Below are 23,839 nucleotides of genomic sequence, written 5' to 3' on the forward strand. Positions count from 1 at the left end.
GGCCAGCACCAGGTTGAGGAAGTCTGCTTTTCTCTTTGGAAACTAAAAGGGCACACCCATGGCATTCCTTCTGGGCTACGGATCATAGTGGGTTGCCCCTTGCCCGATTTATTTTAATTTTGTTTTATTTGCCCCATTCTTACACACTGTTTCTATTTATTTAAAATATTTCTTGATCGCCTTTTGGGACTGAAGGCTACCCACAGGGGCATATAACCACAGGACACAAAGAACCAGTAAGACATTGGGAGTCCTAAAAAAAGAATAAAAACAGGAAGCGCACAATAAAAGACCAACAATAAACAGCCCAGCGACAAAAGCAATCCTATTAGGAGAGGACCAGAGTAACGTAACATGTTTTGCAGAAATGTTGGAGCATGGTGGACCCCTGATGGCAATTTATTCCAGCGGTGTGGAGCCACTGTGGAGCAGGGCCTCTCTCAGGTAAGACAACCCACCAGACCTCCCTTATAGGTGGGCCAAGGAGAAACACTAAAGCTTTACTCTGCCTTCTCACTGCTGCATCTGTCCGTTTGCTCCACCCTCAATTCGAAATGCAGTTTCTCCTAGCCATGAATGACCATCTAATCTTCTTCTAAAGGCACCCAGTGACTTATGCTATATCTTGGGGCAGCAAATTCCACTGTCCTGACTCTGTTTCCCTTTACTCTGTCCCAGACCTCCTGCCGAGAGAAGGCCTTTCCGTGCCTCTACTGGCCATCACCCCGGCACCCTTTCCAGCAGCTGCCCCTTTTCCCAAGGTCGCACGTGTACACCCACCCAAGCGTGCCCCTCGCTGCAGGGGAATCTCCATCAGCAGCAGGCGGGCTCAGCGATCGATCAGCTACCGCCCTAACCAGTGGAACGAGGTGGACGGGTGGAGAGCGGGGGCGGAGAGCTTCGAGTGCTTGCTAATGGGATGCACGGAGGTCAGGAAATGGGCTGGAATGGACCTAGAACTGCTTGGGAGGAAGGCAGGCCCATCGGGTGCAACAGAACTTGCTCTGGGGTGAGGGGCAGTGGTGTAGTGGAAACACTGCTCAGAGGGATACAGTGCCGGGCCCTTTTTATTTGCAGAGGTAGCCCTGGTATCCATTGCCTGCCTCCCCTTTCTGATGTCCTTGTTCTGCCATTAGGGGGTGGAGGGGAAAGAACTGAGTGTTGGAGTGAGACTGGGTGACAGAGAGAGATCCACCTCCTGCTTAGTTTTGTCTCTTACCACCAGCATGGGGCCCTCGGCAAATGATCAGAGGTACAGTGGTAACTTTTGAAATGTGGCGCTGCAAAGAACCAACCTCCAACCCAGGGAAGAACTGGAAGCACATCCCATGTTATTCAATTTATAAGTCCCTGCATGACTGCAACCCTATGCACAAGCTACTGGAGAGTAGTACCCCTCCATGAAACCTACACGGCTTGCTTCTAGTTCAGCGTGAAAAATGTAAGGCGTTTCCATACAAGGCCGCTTGCCCTGGATAAATATTTCCTGCACGGTTCAGTTCTGAGGCGGGAGATGGAGGAGGCATCTGGTCTTCCAAGCATTGCTGTACTAGCCCCATTGATTGATCGACTGAATATTGCCTGACAACCTTTGTGGGGTCTAATACCCAGGTCTTTATAACCCTGAAGCTCTAACCACTATGCAATGCTGCCTCTCTTTTCAATCTACTTTGGCAGCCACTGCCATATCCTGAAGCAGCGATGTAGTAACAACGTCCTGACCAGGAGAGTTCTCCCCTTGGTCTCGCCTAAATCTCCCACTTGGGGCTGCTCCCACAGCAGTTCCTTAGAGTTGTATGAGGTTGTATTCCAGTATCACAAGGAAGAGAAAACGTCTGTGCTTGCTCAGTCCACACCATGTGGCCGCACAATGTTCAGCAACCTCGGGCAGACCGTCCGCTGGTGCTCGACCCCCTGTTTCACAGGCCATCATTCCTGGGATTGATCTTCAGGGAAGGCAGGGAAAATTGCTGGAAAACCTGGAGCAATGCTTCTGTCAGCCCTGGATAATGGTGTTTCACTGCCAGTGCGTTCTCTGAAAGCTTCCAGCCAAAAAGTTCTCAAATGCATTTTGCTTTGTATAATCAAACTGCATCAGCCTATACTTCATTTCTCATTGAACAACCGAAAGATTCTGGGTTTTAAATCCAACTTTATTGCTCACCCTCTCCATCCGGACCAATTGCTAGCATCCTACAAAACATCCACGTCCTAAATGTTCCTTTCTTTTTTGTGGTAGTTCGTATCACACTCCCTGGTGCTGAAAGAGGACAGTGTTGGTGTCAGGAGGAAGAAAATTGGACAGCGGGAGCTTAACCATCCAGAAGACCTCAGATGGCGACTGCAAGGTTTGGATAGATTCATCTTTACACAGATCCGACTGGCTGATTTTAAGGGTTTTATTTATAGCCTGCCTTTCGGAATAAAAACTAGCAGGGCAGCAGGCACGGTCCAGTTGTCTTGCGATGTTCTTTGGGGGCAGGTCTCTCGCCACCTTGGGCATTCTGTGCACTGGAAATGACCTGTGAGTTGAGAGTTGCCTGGCCCGGGAGGTTCATGAAGTAAACGACCTGCTTGTCCTGTAAGGGGTGTGAGTACCATAGAGAAGGGGGAGGCAACCTGCTGCCCTCAGAGACGGTGCTGACGAGCTGCCCTGGAGGGCTGCAGCCCCGAATCTCTGGGGGACCGTAAGCTCTCATTCCCTGGAAGAGCTGGCTTTTTGCCCACAGGGGCTTCCCCTCCTGCAGCCCCAGCCCCTTGGTTCCTTCCGTCGATCATTTTTCTAATACCAAATCTTCTCCTCTGCCCTGTGCATACATCCCTTTTCACAAATCGCGGTGCTCTTGGGAGATGTGAAAAACCTTGGAGCACATATAGATGAGGGTAAGCAAATGTGTACATTCCTTTCGCCCTGTGAGTGGGCCTGAGTCCAGCACCACCTTTGGGTGCCCTCCGGTTGTTTTAGACTACAACTCCCATCAGCCCCCACAGCTCCCCTGCCCAATTGCAAGGTGTCACGTGAGTTCCAATTAGAACATCTGATCAGCACCGGGTCACCGAATTCTTTCTCCATGGTGTCTTCACCCCTTAGTCACCCCTTTTCTAAATGAGATTGCCCACATTGAGGTCTTTTCTGGTTCTCCTCCTAGCTGTGCCCTAGATCAGTGGGGAAAATGGGGCAAAATCAGTGGACACCTGAGAGGAAAGACCTCCAAGCGCACACCCGGCCTGGCCCCGGCGTCCAAGGGAGAAACGGCATGTGGTCCAGGACGCCAGGGTATCGACGCACAATTGACAAGGCCCGAAGGCCTGCGAGCGGCCAGCGAGAGAAGCGGATCGAAGGCTATCGATCAGGATAATTGGACTCCAAGGGCACATGGGGCGGGAGGGAGTAATGAATGGGAACCCGGCCACGTGCACAGTGGGGCTGAGGCCCCTCGACCGGGAGACCAACCCCACCCCTTGCACTGGCAGGAGGGGAGGCAGCAGGATAGGGTATAAAGCGAGCTGGCGGCAAAGGAGCCCTGGGACGGCCACGGCGCTCTGGACAGGACAGCCCGACGCTCAGGTAAGGCCGTGCGAGCCTTGGGCAGTGAAGGACAAGCAGGGTGGCATGGGGAAGAGGGCACAGGGTGGCTGCGCCACATCTGCTGAAACTGGAGTGGAGGCACAGGGTCGGCCAGCTCGGGTCATTTATCCATCCGGCCCCAAAGGTGTCCAGGTGGGGATATTTCCCAGCCAGTGCAGTCTCGAGTCCCCAGGGCGTGAACGTGGCGCATCCTGCTTGCAAGGTGGGTGCTGTACCGCTGAGCTACCACAGTCCTTTCGGTAGTGCAGGAAGAAGCGGCTTCAGGCCAAGTCAGACCCTCGGTCCGTCGGGCGGCCGGCATCAGCTCCCCAGGGTTTCAGGTACTGTGGACTCAACTTAGGACCTTCTGCGTGTAAGACGAATGCTCCGCCACTGAGTGACGGGCCTTTCTCTCAAAACAGATTCTAGGCTTCATGATTCTGGCTGAAGAGCTGATTTAAACAGGAACAGAGGAAGCTGCTTTTATAATGAGCCAGACCCTTGCTCTGTATTGTTTCCGTCAACCACCAGCAGCTCTCTTCAGGCTTTCAGGCATGGACCTTTCCTAGAGTTCTGTCACCTGGAGTTGCCAGAGATGGAACCTGTTCTGTTCAGAGCAGGTGCTTTACAGCTGAGACAGAACCCTTTCCTTTAACATTAAAGTCAAGTTTCCAGTCCTCATGGTTCTGAATATGAGCTGGCTTAAACAGGAACATAGAAAGCTTCCTAGACAGACTCAGGGTTCCATCTAGCCCAGGACTGTCAGCAATGACTCAGCCTGGAGATGGTGGGGACTGAACCTGTGGCTTCTGGATGCCAAGCAAGGGTCCTGCGATGGAGCTACAGCCCTTTCTCCCTATATTCATCTGTCAGAGTCTTGGTGAATCAGCACAGACTGGCGGCGGCAGCTCCTCTCCAGGGATCCAAGAGGTGAAAGGTCTTTCCCCCCATCATCTGCCAACTGACTCTTGGTCTGCCTGCAAAGCAGAGGCTCTCCCTCTGAGTACAGCACTTGCCCTAAATATGAAGCAAGACTGTAGTCCTCATGGTTCTGAGTAAGGGTTTGTGTAAATTAGAACACAGCAAGCTGCCCCATACTGAGTCAGGCCCCTGCTCCATCTAGCCCAGTAGAGCAGGGATTTAGAGAGGAAGTTCCCCAGCCCTGCCTGGAGATGCCAGGAATCCAGTGGTCCCAAGATGCTCCAGTTAACCCCCTTCCCCTTTGCTGTTTCCTTGGGTCTCTTGCATGGAACCTAAATTGCCCCAATGCAGATGCTGCTATCTAGATCTCACCCTCCTATCTAGGTCTCATCCTGCATGGGCTCTGGGATCCACCCCCACATTTCGAGGATTATTATGCCCTTATCTACAGGAGCTGCCGTCCGAGATGCATGGAGGCTGCCAAGTCCTGGCCTGAGAGCTAGTGAGAGACAGCCTCTCTTCTTGTTTTCTGCCCCTGGCACTTTGGGTGGCCACTGCTCTCTCTCACTCCCCCATGAATCTTGGGGAATCTTGAAGGTGGAAGAGGGTGCAAAGAATCTGCCATCAGGCACTGCGAGCTCTGCTCCCAGCATTCCTTGGGAAGAGGCAAGAACATCACAGTAGCAGGTATCTGCGAGGCTGATTTTCCTGTGTATCGCTCTTTGCTTAAGATATTCTGTGGACATTAAGTGTGCTGAAAATACACAACAGGGGATCTACTCCGCAAGGACTGTGATTCCTGGGTGTCCTTGGGTTATAATTTTGAGAGGTAGACTGCCTCCAGTCATGGAGGTTCTGGTTAAACTACTGCAGCTAGTGGCTTCTCCCCATGAGTCTGGCATCTTTTTTAAAAAAAGTAGCTGTCTCAGTTAAAAATTATAAATATGTCTTCTGTAGCTGACTAATTCCCTTCCCTTCCCTTCCCTCTAAAACTGTAACCCCATGTCTGGGTTCAAACAAAACCATAACTCACACCCACAGGTTGAATATGGACAGATTGTGGGTTATCACTGAACCATAGGTTATGGTATTGTTTGATCCCAGCTGCATTAACAATCCATGGCTTGTTACATCATAAACAACCCATGGTTTGTTGTTGGGTTGGGAACTGCAGGTTGCTCACTGTAGTTTGTAACTCTGCTGTGTTCAGATAACACAGTGACCATGTTTCAACAAAACCAGCACTCAAGTCTTGAATATAGGTTACTGAGTTGTCTGAATCCAATCAGTGTCTGCCTAAGCAGAAATAAGTCCCTCAGAATTCAGTGCGGCCTCAAGGTTAAGTGTGGACAATATTACAGCCTAAATCAGCTTCTTTCCCTTTCTCTTTTCTCCCCACCCATATATTGTTTTCTTATTGAGTAACATCTTCATTATTAGAGCAAACTGGCGAATTAAATCCACATTTACCGGTCCTCAAACATTTGTTACTGGCCCATACAGACCATTGTCAATAACCTGTAACACACCGACCTCGCAAAGGAAAGGAAAGAGATGGGGGTAAGCAGTGGTGGGGGGGACCACATCTTCCTCTGGTTATTTGTTGCCATAACTGGTCACCTGGAATCCATTTTTAGCCACCTCAAGTGGCCAAGAAAGTAGCTTCTTGCAAAGCCTGATATTAGAGAAATGGTTGGCTTTAATGTGCATGGATTTAGCAAAATCGGTCCATGGGACTCAGCCAAGGTGGTGCTTTCCTGGGTCCACTTGAAGAGACCAACTTAGTTTTCCAGGCTTTTCAGCCCTTGGGTCACAGGGAAATTTCCTGGGACACAGTGTAATGCATGCCACCCTGTCACTCACTGGTTTCTCCCTTTTTTCCAGGGGACATAACTCCGGGCCGTCATCGACAGTTCCATCACCTTGGCCCCCGCTACTTCTGGCTCCCCTGTTTCTGTGTGATATGTTTGATATTAGGTTGTTCTACTGGGAAACCAACTAAATATCAAACATATTCTTACAGCGCCAGGGTTCTTTCGACACCTCCTGGACCAGACTTTGGACCAGCACCCAGTCAGTCCCGGCGTCTTTAGCCTTGGAGGCTCTGCTTTCCCCCAGCTCGCAAATTCAGAGGTGACTTTGAGCGAGGCCGCAAGCCACACCATTACTGGCCACAAAGCTCAGCGGATGCAGATGGGGACGCAAACGCAAGAAGCCATCCTGACAGGCTGAGGCATAGGGGGATAGGAGGGGAGTGGGGCATTCCACCGAAACATTATGCGCTTCCTCCCTCCCTCTCCTTTGGTGTCACATGCGTTTAGATTGTAAGCCTGCAAGCAGCGGAGCTTTTCCTGAGTGTGTGTAAGCTGCTCTGGGAGGCGTTTTGACTGAGGAGAGGGGTAAAAATGCTTTAAATACATCAGTAAGGAAGAACAAGAAGGATGGAAGAGGGAAAAGCCCTGCTGAGTCAGACACGAATCCTCTCCAGCTCAGTACTGCTTTTCAAAGGAGACAACATGGTGCCCCACACGCATGACATTCAAAAGAAACCCTCCTCCCTCCCTCCCTCCCTCCCTCCCTCACACACACACACACACACACACACACACACACACGTGCACTCACTCATATTTCCCAGCCACTGGCATTGAGAGACATGCTACCTCTGATGCTGGGGTAACATAAACTCATTGCACAGGATCACAGAAAACTACCTTATAATGACTGGGTTCTGTTTGTTTGGTGCTACATCTGACTATTCATAACTCACATTTCTGTAACAACAGGGCAACTGGCTTAGAGAGAAAGTGTTTTAAAACATACCAAATCAGTCCTCAATGAATCAACGTGTTGGCAACTGGGCCAGCGCTGGTCGGAGACCCAACAGCATGATGCTAAAAGAGCATTTAGGACCTAAATTTTAGGTCACCACACGCCTGAACGAAACCTGCTTCTGAGGCAGCAGTCGAACTAGAGGGGCTTGCCAGCTGCTAAAAGAAAAAGAAAAGCCAAGCCAAAGTTGGCGGGGTCTGGGAAACAGGAGGGCGGGAGCGTTCGCAGCCTCCTGTGCTAACAGTGCCCACTGCTCGTCCTGGGGTTTAGATTCCAGGACACCCATTGCCTCTGGCAGCTCTGGGTGCTGGCAGAGTTGTTGGTGTGAGTGGGAAGGTTTTGGGTGCCTGTGCTTCGAGTGGCGGGGAGGAGGCGGGAGGCAGGATCTCAGCACCTGTCCAGCTGAGATTGAGTAACAGAATGCAGGCGGCCTTGGATAAAAGTGGCAGAGCTCGCCATTCCTCCTCCACTGGGCACCGTGGCGGGTGAGGAATTGTTCTTGGGCTATTTAAAGCGATAGGATGGATAGCATGTCAGCAGAACAAAGAACCGAGGACAAGGCTTCTGGGGAAACACAGATATAGATGATGACTTTAGCAGATCAGTCCTGCGGCCATACCCAAGCAGGAGAAGGTGGGGACGAGTGGGGGTACATTCCTGAATGAGCAGAATGTGGGCTGTACCACTGTGGACTTCAGGCTGTAGTGCCGAACAATTTTTTTATGATTAACCCCTTGCAAAGAGAAATGTAGCACTGCAGGGAGTAACTGATTTCCCTGCGGTGCTAGATTTCTGCAGGCAAGGAGGTTTGTGTAGCGGTTTTTTTCTCCAGGAAATGAGGGCAGTGCTCAGAGTATCTCCCAGGTTATGCTTTCATTGCCCTGTCATCGGCTCCTTCTTCCAAACTGCTCAGGCTGAGAAGTAAGGCAAGCGATCTCAACATCACCAGGACTTCACAGCGCTCTGAGAATTTCACTCTGGGTATTTTCAGCAGCACTCTGACCACTGGTCTGGCCAACCCACATGTTTTTCATTGATCCCTCAGGATTTGCTGGGCCTCAGCCAAGATCAGCTCCAGCCGTCGGGTTTTGGGACCCCAAGAAATTTCCTGTCACGTCCAGAGGAAGGGGAGTGGCTTGTGTAGCTCCAGGCTGGATGTTCCAAACAAGCACCTGGGCCAACTGAGAAGGTGCCTGTAGCCAACAGGCGAATTAATTGGAGTCCTTTGATAACTTGCCCTTGGTTAGACCCTGCTTGTGGGATCCCCTGGGCAGCTGGTTGGTCACTGTGTGTGAACAGGATACTGGACAGGAGGCGACTGGTCTGGTCCAGCATTAGGGTCCCTGTGTTCGTATGGGGCCCATCCCTACAAGATGTAGGGAGAGCAAGCAATTCGGATGGTTTTAACAGTGGGCTGGACAAGTTCATAGAGGAGAACCTATCTATGGCTACTTGTCCCGATGGCTATATGCCACCTCCCATTTCAGAGGCAGTCTGCCTGTATACATCAGCTCCTGGGGAACATGGGTGGCAGAGTGCGATCCTGTTTCAGAGGTCATCACTCCATGGGTTGTGGGTTTTCAGTGGACAGCTGCTTGGCCACTGCGTAAGCAGAATCCGACTAAATGGACCCTGGCTCTGATACAGCAGAGCTCTTCGGAGGTGCTTCAGTCTGTATGCAAATTATCCCTGCTAATGCAGAAAGAAAACAATGATGCTTGATCCCGATTTTGAAAATTCAAATGCATTTGTTCCACGGATCCATCCAGGATCTTGGTCATAAATGCATGTAATAGTCTAATGATTGTTAATGATCTCTTACTACTACCACCACTACCACTTCTACTATTTTGTCCATTTGTTTGCCTCCATCGCAAGAAAATTCACTGCCAAAATGAAGTCCTGCTTGGGCTACAATTCTGGACACTCTGCCCGCTTCGCTCAGCCATGCTTAAGCTGCAGCAGACTGAATTAAGACTAGCCTGGCAGCTTTAGCAGAAGGTTAAACCCAGACCAGGGTCTGCGTATCTGCCAGCACTGAGTCTGTGTGCCCAGACAACACCCAGCAATTAGCGTATAGTTAGTTTTAAGATCTGAGCACGGCTGCCAAGCTGTGCACTTTAGGCAGGGAATGCTCCAGGCTTTGACCCAAAGGTTGCCTCTTCATATTCCCAGGAGATGGCAGAAGCAGGTGAAAAGCGGGGAGTTTTTCTTCAAGAAGTTTGGGGGCAGAAGTGATATTAGAAGGGGTGTGTGTGTGGGGAGGGGGGGGGAGACATACATATCTCCAGGCCTTCTGCCAATGCCCACTGTGTCTCCAGAGGCCAGAAAGTCCACACTCCTGAATTAGAGGCAGGCAGTGTGCACAAAGTTCTCAGAATGTTAACTTCTGCAAATGTGGGTTTCACGTGACTTTCCTCCGCTGCTGTTAAGAATAGTGCGGCATCCGCAAATGCCATCTTCACAAGCCTCGACCACAACTACAGGTCTTCCCTGCACGGGCCTCCTGCACTCTCCAAAGATATGGGGCCTCCACTGCCCCTAATGCAGCAGAGAAACGAGAGTGGCCGAACCCCTTAATTCCAGGCATGAGAGGACCGGTGGTAGCATCGGTAGGATCCAGGGGAGCTCTCTGTGTGTGCTCAGAGGCAGAGCCTATGCTGTACTGCCAGAGAAGCTGGTGCAAAAGCATCGTCCTGTGAAGAAAGACAGTGCCTGGAATCTTTGAGAACAGCAAGGTGTTCACCCAAAGCTCCTGTTCTTACATGCCATCAAGCTGCCTCCGACTATATGGAGATGGGTAGAGACCTGTCCTCCCCTGCAGAGGAGGGCAGGACGCGCTCCCACGGAGCAAAGCTCAGGGAGCCAAGGTTCAGTTTGGATGCCAGGAAGCACTTCCTGACAGTCAGGACCCCGAGGGTGTGGACTGGGCTTCCACAGGAGGTGGTTGAGGCCCCATCGGTGAGGGTCTTCAAAGACTGGCTGGACATGCACATGGTGGGCATGTTGTGAGCGGAGCTGGCTGGAGCTGGGGGTCACACTAGATGGCCCGGGAGGCCCCTTCTGACTCTCTCCATTTCTATGTTATGGTGTCCCTATAAAGGAGTACCCTCCCAAATGCCCAGTCCTTTACAGCCCTGCTCATCTCTTCTCAGCTCAAGGCTGCACCTTCCTTGATGGAGCCAATCATTTCATTTTTCTTCCTCCTTTGATCTTCCCTAGCATGGTTGTCTTCTCCAGCGCCTCTGGCCTTCTCATGGTGTCCCCAAAGTACGGCAGCCTCGGTTTGGTCATTTCTGCTTCGAGGGCAAGCTCTGGCTTGATTGGATCGAGCAGCTACTTGTTCGGCTTTGTGTCAGTCCAAAGTATTTGCAAAGCTTGGCTCCAGCACCATGTTTCGATCTCAATCATCTTCCCCTGTCAGCTTTCTTCACTCACCTGCTTTCACATCCATATACAGTGATTGAAAAAGCTCCTACCCCCTCTGAAAAAGACAGGGCCGGGGCAAGAGGAGAGAGATGATGAAGAACTCTCTGATGAAGAATGAGAGTGATTGATGAAGATGGGTGGCTCTTTTGACTGAGATAGGCTCTTTCTTTGTGGGGGGGAGGGATCCCCTCCCTCTCGCGTGTTCTAAGTCTGTGCCCTTCTACTCTGATCTCACTTCCATCCGCAGGCAAGCAGCCGGAGAACCAACGGCTCCTAGCCGGCACGGGAGACCCCCACTCTGCCCCCCACCGGAGGAGGGGGCTGTGCACGGGCCCAGTGAGCTGGTTCCTGGCACCTGGCAGGCTGCAATAGGAGAAGCGAGGGGGTGGGGGAGGGAGGGGGCTCTGTTGGGACAAAGCGGCACAGCGGCGCTTTGGGGTTTCTATTACTGGCTCCCAGCTGTCCCCCGGGGAGCCCAAATATGGGCACTGCTCATCAGACGCAAGAATCTCCCACGGCCCCAGGCCAGGCCCAGGACAATGGAGGGGCTTTTTGGACAGCTGGAGGGGCCCCTCGGCCCGAGAAAGGCAACTCCTCCTGGCCCGCTGGCAGGGAGGACGCGTACAAAAAGGGCCGAGAGGCAGCGGGGCTGGCGCACACTCTCCCGAGGAAGCAGTGGGCCTCGCTCCGTCCCACCCGGACACCCGGCTGGTTGCACCGACTGCCACCCCCACCCCCACCATGGAGGCCATCAAGAAGAAGATGCAGATGCTCAAGCTGGACAAGGAGAATGCCTTGGACCGAGCGGAGCAGGCCGAGTCCGAGCAAAAGCAAGCCGAGGAGAGGAGCAAGCAGGTGGGAAGACGCCCGGTGTGGGTTCCGCTTGCGTCCCGGGGCAAAGAGCAGGCGCTCTGCGGGAGATCCCCTACGCCCGCTGCTCCCCTTCTGGTGCCTCCCACTTTTTCAGTTGTGTTGGACTGGGATTCCATCATTCCTAGCCATCATGGTAGACCTGCTGGCTGGGGATGATGTGAGTGGCAGTCCCAATATATTCAGAGGGCACCTGTTTGAGGAAGATTATCCTAGTTGTGGGAGCTAGTGTGGTTTAACGTTGGATTATGATTGGCATGTTGTGTTCGAATCCCCTCTCTGCCACAGAACTCCCTCATGGCCTTGCATCGGCCAATCTCTCTTTTCGCAGCCTCCCTGTCCGACCTTGGAAGGGTGTTGTGGGGTTTAAGTGTGGGGGCAGCCTTACCTGGCCTGATGCGTTGGAACTACGACTCCCACCTATCTCCCCTGACTAGTAGCCATCCTGGCTGGGGATGCTGAGAGCTGGAGTCCAGAAACAATCACACAGCCTCCTTGGAAGCCCCCCCCCTTTTTTTTTACTGATATTTAGTTAAGAAATGTCATGGAGGTTTTTGTTTTATTGTGGGATCTTTGATGGGGAATTTTGTAGAAAATAATATTATTTGTGTGCGCGTGCAAACACATGCAGGAACATGCCACCTGGGAAACTGCAGCTAAGTGCCAGGATTTGCTTTCAGTTACAGATCCACACAAGATCATCATTGAAGAGGCGTCCCTAAACATGCACAGAAAGCTTGTGGGTCAGTTCTGCTTCTCTTAAGTGTACAGGCTCCATTCCCCTCTTGCCAAATGCATGTAATGTTGGAGCTCACTGTAGCCAACTGGTAGTGAGGGAAACACACTCAGCGTATGCTCAGAGGGCATCTCAGCTATACAGCTCTGGTGCCTCCTGCATCCTGGAAGTATGTTTGATGGGTAGCAGGAAGGAAGGGAAAGGGAAACAGTTCCAAGCTTTAGCCGCAAGGAGCCCTGGTGTTCAGGAGAGAGGCAAGTAACTTCTGCACATGCTCAGAGGCCTGCTTGACAATGACTTTTCCCAAACAAGGACTAAATTGTAGACCAGGGAACAGATTTTGGGCTCCTTGTGATGAGCCCTGGCACAGAGAACCCTTTCTAACTTGCCTCCTTCCTAAGGGTGCATTGACTGCAGCGACAGAGCCACTTCCCAGTGAGGGACACGCAGCCCCGTGGCCACGCAGAGATCATGCCGAAAGGGTCATTCACATGACGCCAGAGCAGGATTTGGGATCTGACAATCCCTTCCGGGCTGAGGCGAGAGAGCCCTCATTCGCTTGGCAGCAAGGCAGAGACACTCTGCGCACGCTCGGAAGACCCTCTGACAAATAGTCCATGTGATCTAGGGCTGGGTGTTGGATCTAAAAACAGGGCATTGGCCACTGTTCACTGAGCATGGACATGCCCTCCTCTGTCTTCCTTGGGGACAGGGCAGGTGGCCGCAGAAGGCAGAAAGAATCGGCCTTTCGGAGCCCCCGTTTCGCATTCCTTGAGCCTGACCCAACTCTTGGCACACCAGGGGAAGGGAGGACCAGCAGTGGGCGCTCAAGATGGCTCCAGGGTGACTGAGCAGCTGACAGCAGGGAGGGAGGAGGACAGGGCATGTGAGGCTTGGCCCAGACTGTAACGGTGGGGGTCTCAGGTTGCTGCCCCCCCATCACATGGACGGCACGAAGGGGCAGCCTTTGCCAGGGCCAACACGGCAGGGAAAGCCTCGAGCCAACTGGGCAGAGAATGCCCTCTGGTCTGGGAGAGGGTGTACTTCTTCACACAAATAACCATCTGCACATCTGCACATAAATAATCTATAGTTGTTGTTACTATATTCCTCACAAAGGTTATTTGTTATTATTATACTCTGCACAAGTACTAATAATAAATAGAATAATCTAAGCTATGACACAACACATAACAATGTGTATGATGAGTATAAATAATCATCATAAATACAATATTAAATATACTAACTTTACCACAAGAAACGAGAGAGATAAAATAATAAGGAATATAATGCTACAGAATATTTATTGTTAATACAATGAGGAGATGGAGAACATGCAGCCTTCCAGATGATGTCGGACTGCAACACCCATAATCTCTCATCACTGGTGGTGCACATTTAAGGCCCAGCCCTGTGCATGTTTAGACTGGAAAATGTCACAACTCCCAGCATGACTAGCTGGGGCATGTGAGGCTTCTCCTGGGCTAAACATGTGCAGGATGGCGCCTTTGCTTTGCACAGCAGCCAAATGGAAGCCCCAGTGGGAAGTCTCCAAACTCAGCAGGCCAGCGACAGCGTCCTTCTGGCTGGTGGCTGACAGACGGCCTCTGATACTGCGGGAGCCCGAGCGGCTGAGAGCACGGGGCTGGGACTTGGGCAACCTCGGTTCTGGTCCCCACTCAGCCATGGGGCCAACTGGGTGACTTTGGGCCAGCTGCAGACTCTCAGTCCAACCAACCCAACAGGGTTGTTGTTGCGGGGCTAAGACTGAGAGGAGGAGGAGGAGGAGAATGCTGTCAGCTGCCCTAAGTGTAATTGAATGAATGAGCAGCCGCAGTAGCCACAGAGAGCAGCCAGCAGCTCTGTCTTGCATGGATTTAGGTAATCCACCGCTAGATCTTGTGGCAGCAATTTTCAGAGTTCGAAAAGTTTGCTGGGTGAAGAAGCCCTTCCTTGGGCCCAAGCGAGAGAAAGGTGTGGAGCAGAGGGGCCAGAATGCTGCTCCTGGCCCAAGTCGGGGGCCGCACACATCATTTTATACCCCTCCGTCCTGCTGCCTCCCGCCAGATGGTTCGCTCTGCCTGTTCTGTGCTCTGGCCCTCCTGGCCACCAGAAGCAGTTCCAGCCTGTCCACCACTCCTTGGTTTCTCTCCTTCTCCCTCCCCATGACCAGCATCTTATCTGCACATCAGCCCTGTGAGGTAGGTTAGGGGAGACAGAGAGGATGCCTGGCCCAGGATCGCTCCCTGAGCACCATAACGGAGTGGCAATCTGATGTCAGCCCTGGCTGACCCGAGACATTACACCAGGCAGGCACACACAGTGTTCCCACATTCCTCTGGCCCAGTCAATGTGGCAGAGCTGGTGAAAACTCTCCGAATGTTCCCAGAGGCACTTCCTGGTTTCCATTTTTCAGGGCTGGGCACCGAGGAGAAGATGTTGTCGCGACTAATCCGCGTTGCCGCCCGCACTGACCATCAGAGGGGGGAAATGAGAGGGCAGGGCTGCTGGTTCAGTACCCCGTTTACAGGCTTCCTGGAGCCTAGAATTTCACTGGGGCCACTGGGATAAACTAGCTGGCCTGGAATCCAGCAGGGACCATCTTGCAGGGAGAGTTAGAAACGGAAAAGCTCCATGGTCAACTGCAGTCTGTCTCTGAATGCTGGGTGGAACAGCAGGAGAAAGAGGCTTCCTGCCCCTGAGACGCCTGGCTGACTGTCATCAGAAAAGCGGGTGCTGGGCCTTATGGTCTGATCAAGCAAGGCTCTTCTTAGGTTACGAGTCCTCATGAAAGAAGAAGCACTGTCACGTTCACAGGCAGACAACCTTTGAACAACTGCAAGCTACCCCAAAGGCAGTGGTAGACAAACTTAACAAGAAAGCAAATAACGATACTGCCCACTGAAAATTTTGATTACACTAAAGACCACATTGCAACTTCTTACATTCCCGGGTTAGACTTGACAGGCGCATGGACAGAGAAACCAGGTTGTTTAAGGTTACATTTTGCATTTCTGTTGCTTGGAGGCAGCAAAGAGTAATTTATGCTCCATGGCTATTAAGGCCGGAATGACCAAAAAATAATAATAATAATGCTGCAGGGTGTTAAGAGACTGGAAATTGCAACCTCTGCTTTGATGAGGGTCTCATGGTGTCCTTTTAAGGCAACAGAGAGCATGGTGAGATGCCGTAAGTGCTTGCATGAGCCTGAGATGACCCTGTGAAGCTCTAGACATGGGTAGACCAAACCCTCTCCAGACAAGGCTTCTTCTCTGGTTGCAGCTCTCGGGCGGCCCCCGTCACAAGGGGCATCAGGGCCAGTGCTGAGGATAGGCAAGGCCAGGCGCTTGCCAAGGGACCACAGCTCTGCAGGGGCCCCTCAGCAAGACGCCCTTGGCAGCCGCTTCCCCTCTTTCCCCCTGCAACAGGCTTGTTCACCCGCCTCTCGCAGTGGTGTGGATGCTGGACACAATGATACGGCAGAGCGGGAAAGCTTGTGCCCGACTGTTGCACCAGCTCTGCTTGCCAAGCAAGCCACTGGGAGCAATGGCAAGGAAGAGGATGAGGAGCGAGTGCAGCTGGTGGCCCTGGCAGTGAGCAGGTAGATTCCCCGACGGAGGCAGTCTGTCGAGCGCGTCTCGCCCGAGGTCCCACGAACTGGGAGATGGCACTGAGCAGTGCTCTGGATCTTGGTTAAATGTTTCCCGAAGGCTGCCAACTGTCCAGAAATAAGCTGCCTGGCCCGCTACTGTGCCTTAAAATGTCAGATCTTTAGAGATCAGCCAGCAACGCTTGCTATGATGGGGAGAGAAATTGCTAGGATGTGCTGCAGTTTAAAGGCAAAGGAGCAAAGGCTGGTGCCAGCGGTTAAGAGCCTTGCCAATTCTTCACAATCACGCAAGGGGCTGTGGCTTTCTGCCATCATTCTTCATTGCCTTACAAGGGCATCATGAGACTCTCATCCAAGCAGGGAGAGATGCGAGGCGAGTGTTGGGAGTGAGGAGCCATAGCTCAGTGCTAGTGTGGGGGCAGAACAGCCCTGAGGTAATACTTAGAGATCCGCTTGAAAAGGATCGGGGTGCAGGTGCGATGGGGAAATGCTCCTCAGCCCAGCGTGCCGGAGGAACTGCTACCAGCTGGGCAAACACTCTGTGCCAGAATGCAAGGAATGCTCTCCTGGATCAGACTCTCTAGTCCTGCTCGCTCTCACACAGCGGCCAAACAAAGACGCCCACAAGCAGGAGATGAGTGCAACAGCACCCTCCCACCCATGTTCCCCAGCAGCTGGAGCACATGGGCAGACTGCCTCTGGTAAAGGAGATCACATTTAACCATCAGGACTAGAATTCCATTGAAGGAAGCTAAATTTCTGTCAGTAGCACTGAGAGCGGTTCATATCAACACCACGCATTATTTGAAAAGGGAATGAGTGTACCCAGAAAGAAAGGCGGGATCTAAATGCACAGTAGTAGCAGCAGTAATATAGATTTATGTTTTACACTTCAATTATGCTTGCTGTCGGATTCTGAAGTAAGGTATGTGTTATTGCTTGGTTTGGTCTATTGACTGCAAGGCATTTGATGGCCCGAACAACAAAACCAGCAATAAATGCAATCATGGTAGGAGAAGGCGAGAATAGGGTAGGGGGTTTTCAGGCCCTTCTTATATGTCCGCTTTGCTGACACTTGCTGAACCCACATTCTAGAAGTGCGATGCCACTGCAGAGCATACCCTGCCACAACTGGGTCACTGCTCACGTCCTACAAGGAGCACAACGGTGAGAATATAGCCCAGATGTTTTGGAGCGCAACTCCCAGCATCCCTCACAATTGACCGTGCTGGACAGGACTGATGGGCATCAAAGTCAGAAACATCTGGAGGTGTCTAGGCCTAAGAAAGCATAGTTTAAACCATCGTTTCAATGCTGTAAAGCTCACTGTGGACCTTGAGGTCAAAGCAAAGGCTATCAGCTGAAGGAAGCCCAATCCAATTCTAATTCTAGCAAACACAATTAGGACATAATCCTAGGCGTGTTTGGATAGAAAAGGAAGGCCTGCAGCTCCAAGCATTCCCCTGCCGTTCATGCTGTTGTGCTGGTAAGACAGGAGAGCCAGCCTGAAAAACTTTAAAAATACACATGCATATATATAACACATGCGTTCATTTTGGTTCTAGGTCTACAGTGTGGCTCTGTGGTAACCCTCTCCCCCCCCCCACCCCGCCCCTCTCTCTCTCATTTCTACAGCTGGAAGATGAATTGGCGGCCATGCAGAAGAAACTGAAGGGAACAGAAGATGAGCTGGATAAATATTCAGAGGCTCTCAAAGATGCACAAGAAAAACTAGAGCTGGCAGAGAAAAAGGCAGCTGATGTACGTAATGGTGGAGGGAGAACAGGGGATACCCCGGCCTCACACGCTCACATGCGCACTCCATTTGAGAAGGACGTGTTGCCGTGGTGGGGAATTGTTCGCCAGTACTTACGTTTGGCTGCCCAACGTCATGCATGAGCTACCAACCCTGCTGTGGCGTGACCCTCTGACCCCAGGGCTCCTGCCCTGCTTTTCAGGCTGGATCAGTGCCAGGGAGGCCCTTCTCTTCCTCCAGGGCTGGGGTCCAGCGCTGGCATGCAGGGTTACCTGCCAAAGGCCAGCAGGAGCCCACGGTCAGCAGCCCTCCCCTTCCCCACTGCTGCATGCTTGCTCTCCCCAGCAGGAGGGGAGAGACCTGCTCCCTGGCTTGCTGCTTGCCCAGCGGTAGCAGCAGTGAGAAAGAGGATGAGCAGGAAGAGCTGTTGCAAAGTCCCTGAGGGGCAGGGAAGGGGGTCTTGCCACAGGGTCCTCTAAAACCTCAAGCTGGCACTGCCCTCTTCCATGAAATCTCTAGTTGCATCTACTATGCCACACCTTTCCAGCCTCCCACTGGCATAGGGGCAAGAAGATGCAAGAGCAAAAGAGAAGGTTTAAGGCAGGGACGGGGAAGCTCTGCCCCATGAGACAATTTGGACTGCAAGGACAGCCCTTCCCCAAGCTCTGCCTCCTGGAGCCTACCAAGGGCTTGGGAGGAGAATGCTCAGATGGCAGCTGGACAGGCACCTGAGAGGGATGGTTCAGCCTGGAGTCCTGCACTGAGCAGAGGTTGGACCCGCTGGCCCCTTCCAATGCTACTATTCTATGATTGCTTTGCAATGAAGCCAGGGCTCAGAGTGGAGTGCACTTCCCCCCAGTGCGATGGACAGGGTGGCTTTGCTCTCCCAGGGGCAGTCCCTGGCAGTCCAGCCAGGGAATATGGCCATCGTGCAGACATTATAATAGCCCCCACAGAAAGTCTGGTAGGGGGTCATCCAGCCCCCAGGTGGAAACCACCCAATGATTGGTGGTCAGGGGAAAGAGGGTAGAGCCAGGGGGGAACGGATGGGTGACCCTTTCGGAAAGGGATCCCAGGCAGGTTGGATTTCACTCCAGAACCTGAGGTCTTGCACCTCTGGCGTAGACAACACTGACAGATCAAAGCTCTGGCTCAAACCAATTCTTATTAAATCAATCCTGATTTAAACCCACAAGGACAGGATTCTTCCCTTGTTTTTAAGGAAAGAGCTATAATTCCATGACATGGAATATGCTTTGCATTAGAAGGTCTGAGGTTCAAACCCCAACATCTCTAGGTAGGGCTGACAAGAACACTTGTCGGAAACTGGTTGGTTCTACTTCTAATATGGTGGGGCCTAAACATTGCTTGGGAGATGCTGGGGACTAGGTTGGAGGGTCTGTCTGTAGTTTTTTCCCCCTAGCAAGGCCAGGCTCAGAAACAGGAACAGGAACAGGAGGCCACCACTGAAATCTGGAATCTGGTGCTGGATCTGGAAGCGTTGTCTATACATTGCTCCAACAAGAGGCAAAGCAGGATGGAGCTTAAGTCAGAGTGTGGTGGCATTTAGACCATGTGGGCCCACCTCCATTCTGACTGAGGTTCTGTCGCTGCGTTTGAACAACCTCAAGCTGTAACCATGAGGAAGTGTGTGGGGCACACTAGTTTCCTCGTGGCCCAAGTCCTCAGAATGAGTGACAGTGCAACTTTACCTGTATGCAGAGAAGCCAACTCCTGGAGTCTTTCTGCACAACTGCGACCTGGGCAGGCGGGTGCTTTGTGATAGTCAGTGTTTCTCCTTGAGCTCTTGTTCAGAAGTTTGGGATGATGGTTTGGGATCCTGGCTTCCAACAAAAATCCCGGAGAACCGCTGCTAGGCAATGCAGACTGTACCGAGCTAAGCTTGGTCCAAAGACCAACTCACTGTAAGGTGGCTTCATATGGTCTCTTATATTTACTTGAAACTAGCCCAAGTGACCTGAAAAAATGTTTGTATTCGACTTGTTTCCCAAAATGTGCTGACTAGCAATTTTACCATAAAAGGAAGTACTTTGTGAGGACTCTCTCACATGCTAGAGAAAGGCATCCTCCTTGGTCAACCGTCTGCAATCCAGTGTCCTCATGCTTTGGATCTCAACCATGAACCGGCCCAACCAGCATGATTAATGCCAGGAGTTGTAGTCCAAAGCATCAGATGAGACAAGCTGGGTCCAAATCAGTGCGTTTCGAAATTTATGCGGGGAAGAAGCTCTGAGATGGCTCAGAAACAGGGGTTTTTCAGTGAGAGGATCCGAGAATGACCGACAGCGTTCCCAGCATGACCCGTCTAACCATGCCATCTTTGTGTTAGAGTGCATGCTTGGTTCATATGACACAACACCGACTGGGTGCTGGCTGATGCTGAACAGTGCATTGTCGAACCGTGGGTTGTTGCGTCGTCTGATCCCATCCATACCAACCATACCAGCAAATTATGGTGGACAATACACAGAACCCAACAACCATGGATTTTTTTCGTGAGATAGTCACGGTTAATGTGCCACCTAGAAGATCCCCCAGAATCCTATGTGGTGTGTCAGCATTCCACAAGAGACACCCATGGGTGTTATCTTTTCCAAGGGGGAAAGGGCGCCATTCCAGCATTGAAAAAGGAGAACGCCAATGTCCTAGGGAGGAATAGAACTGGCACGGAGACCGCCCCCCTCCCCGCCCATTTCCCATGTCTTGACTTCTTGGCAGGCGTAACGGAAGTTGTGGGAAGTCAGCGGTCTAGGAAAAGGAAAGGCCAAGGTTCTGAAAATAGCCTTATCTTTTACACCAAACCTTGTGGTTAAGCTCGTTCATAGCTGAAGGCTCACCAAGCTGCCCCGATGGTTGCACAATGCCAACCGCTCTCGGGAGAGGCAGCTCTGACCCATTTACCCCTGTTGGGCCTTTCTCCAACTGCGGAGACGCTTTAAGAAGCTGGCACAAACACCCGCAGTGCAGGATTTCCTTGTGAATACCGTGATTGCTGCCAGGCAACCTAGGAGGATATTAAGGGTGCTTGATTTCTGGCCTCTCCAGTTAAGAGGTTTGAGAAGCAGGTTTTAAGCAAAGGCCCTTCTGTGCTTGACACCTTGGCAAGCTGCTGCCAGTCCGTGCTGACGATAATGGACTATGGATAAAGCAGCTTTCTGTGCCAGCGAGGGCCCATGGGGCCATGTAGGACACCACCATAAAGGTCCTGGGTTCAATTCCCAACAGCACCAATTCTCCCAGTACTATGCAGACAAAACTATCTTCTGTCCTGATACTGACACTGGAATCTTTGGATTTAGGGGAAGGCATTGTCCTGGTACTGAACCCAGCTAATAAACCATGGGGAACAACCCATAGGTCACAGCCCAACATCAAACCATAGGTGATCTTCATGGGTTGGTCATGGTTAACAATCCATGGCTTGTTAGCCCTGCTGGGTTCACACAACATGATCATCCATGCTTCCACAACAAGCCACAGTTCGGCAACAACCCACACCCACCCTCTGAGTGCGTATTATTGTGCCGTTCAGCCACTGATTGGTTACAGAGGCAGCTTCCTACATCCTTGTTTTAAGCAACCCTTTATTCAGAATAGGGACTGGAATCTTATTTTATTTTTTAGTGTTGGAAAACATTACAAAGTCTCTGGTTCAATCCCTGGCATGTCCAGGTGGGGTTGGGAGAGTCCCTTTTTTGCTCAAGCCTGTGAAAGGCACCTGCTGGTTGGAAGAGAGCTAGGTGGGTATTTGGTCGGATGCAGCATAAGGCAAAATGAGTGTCTCTAGAAGTAGGCCTAACTAAAGTCCTTGGGCCTGACAGAGGCCCATATTTTGGAGCAACAGCCAAGAAGAAAAGCATTACCATAGTTTACTGATAAGGAACCTGATTCAGGAGAAGCTACTTTTGATGTTCATTTTTATATAGCCCTTATTCAGAATCGCAAGGACTGGAATCTTACTTTGGGGTTAGAAGTACCAGAACTTAGGGTTACAGCGCATGCATTGCAGCAGCAGCTCAAAATTGTACATCCCGGAATTTCCAGGCAGGCTGAGGAAAAGAGCCCCTCTGTGAAACCCTGGGGAGCTGCTGCCTGCCAGTGTAGGCAACGCTGAACCATGTGGAGGTTCCACATTAAACAAAACAATCTCACTTTTAATATATTGTTTTGTATTGTTTATTTTATTTCCCTGCTGTTTGCTGTTCCATAATCTGCTTAGATATGGAGTGGTAAACAAATATTGTAAATACTGTAACATGAAACAAAGAGGCTTCTTCAGAGGGTTGGGACAGACTGTCACTTCTGCCTAAAATATGATGAACTACTGTTTGGCTAGTCAGTGTAAATGGAAGGAAGCATCCAGGTGTGTTGCACATCAACTCCAAGAAGCTCCTGCCAGGAAGGCCAAAGCTTGGGAATGGTGGGAGATGAAGCCCAAACATCTGGTGAACTTCTTTCTGCTCAACCCTGGAATACAGAAGCTGATGGACCAATACTCAGCTCAAATAGGAAATGCCTTCCTATATTCCCATAAAGAAAAAATAACCAGAAACTGTAGCTTAGCACCCCAACCCTCAAAAACAGCTTGCTGAAATCAGCTTGCTGAAATTTTCCTTAAAATGTGGATTATCTCATTGGAAACTAAGGGACAAAGGAAACTCTGAGTCACTTGTGCTTTGGGGTTTAGGAATGAGTGACATCCAAAAGCTGGGAAGATTGACAGCCCGACATTTGGGATAAGTAGAAACCCAAGTGGTCCTGTCCCCTGTTGCCCGAGGATGTGCTGGAAAGGTATGCTGTGACCTGATCCTGCATACCGGACTGATTTTTGTCGTATTGTTAGTGGCAGTCTCTAAGAAAACAAGCACGTCGAGTTTCTCCAGGCCTCAAGGCTGCCCCATCCATCAAGTGCCTAAGGGCTGTCAGCGCCTCTTGCAGCTGCCACCCGGCATTCGGAGGGGATTATCTGTACAGATTTATCGCCTGCAAACATTTGACGGACAGACGAGCCTTTCGCCAGCTCCTCACACCGCTCCTTCCTGATTCCGCTTAACAGCGGCAGTGGAACAGGCACGGGTGCAGGGCGACCTTTTGGCATGTGGTCTGCTCAGGGCAAAAATCATCAGTGCTTGGCCATCTCCAGGATGACCCAAAAGACGCATTTGCTGCTGCCTGGAGCCAGGCAGCCGGCAACCACGGGCTACCACCTGGGCCCCAGCGCCCTGCGAGGGCCCGCTGCCAATGTACCATTTAGATTTCCCACAATATTACAATCCAGCATCATTCCAGGGCAGGGACGCAGAACCTCAAGGTCTAATCCCGCCTCCTGGGGTCCCAGTTCCCAGAAGGCTCCACCGGCTGCCCCTGGACTCTCCTCTCTTACCTCACCTCAAATCCTGTAGTGATTTCCCTTTACATTTGTGCAGTTCCCCACATATTAAAGCTTGAAACGCTGCTGGCAGTTTAGAGTTCCTAATTAAAACAGGCTGGACTCTTTTGCCCCACCGTTTTTGCCTTCTGCCCCACCCACCAATGAATGTGGTTCTCAAGAACTTCTCCAAAACAGAACCTAGCCCTCGGTCTGAGAGAGGCTCAGCACTGATGCTCCAGGGCACTGTGGGAAATTAGACTGGCAGCTAGACCCACCCACCTATATCCAGTGCTATTCAGGGCACTGTCGTGATCACCAGGTACGCCCACGAGAGAGGATGGAGCCCACCTGAAGGACATTTTGCCCAGGACCCCCTCCAAGGCTGGTCTTGGTCCTAGAAACGCCCCCTTCTGGCCATGAGCCACGCAACTCTGGGAGTCCACTGTGAAGGACGGCACCTTGCACACCTCTTTTTGTGATGTATACTCTCTGGAGGGATGGCCGCCACAGCACCACGGGATTCCCAAGATGCTTGTGAGGCTTCTGAGGCAGCAGCAGTTTCTGGAGCTAGGCGGCAGCAGCAGCCGGGGCTCTGCACAGGGCCCACTGCAGCCTTTGCCTGCAGGGTCCTTTCTCAGAGGAAGGCTTTGTGGGTAAGATGCCTGGAAACTGCCTGCATCACCATCAGTTTGTGGCAACAGAGGCGGGAGGTGTTTAAAGCA

General features: G+C 51.6%; 1 protein-coding gene across 1 annotated transcript; it reads left to right on the plus strand.

The window, feature by feature from the left end:
- The first annotated feature begins 11,490 nt into the window (after positions 1–11,490).
- LOC123032506 (tropomyosin alpha-3 chain-like) lies at positions 11,491–20,470 on the plus strand. Its single transcript, XM_044448401.1, has 3 exons — positions 11,491–11,605; positions 17,605–17,730; positions 20,465–20,470. Exons 1-3 carry the CDS (start codon positions 11,492–11,494, stop codon positions 20,468–20,470), a joined length of 246 nt encoding a protein of 81 aa, XP_044304336.1. The 5' UTR covers position 11,491.
- The last annotated feature ends 3,369 nt before the right edge of the window (positions 20,471–23,839 follow it).

This window comes from Varanus komodoensis, unplaced genomic scaffold (assembly GCF_004798865.1).
Source record: "Varanus komodoensis strain SLA01 unplaced genomic scaffold, ASM479886v1 scaffold55, whole genome shotgun sequence".
Lineage (NCBI taxonomy): Eukaryota > Metazoa > Chordata > Lepidosauria > Squamata > Varanidae > Varanus > Varanus komodoensis.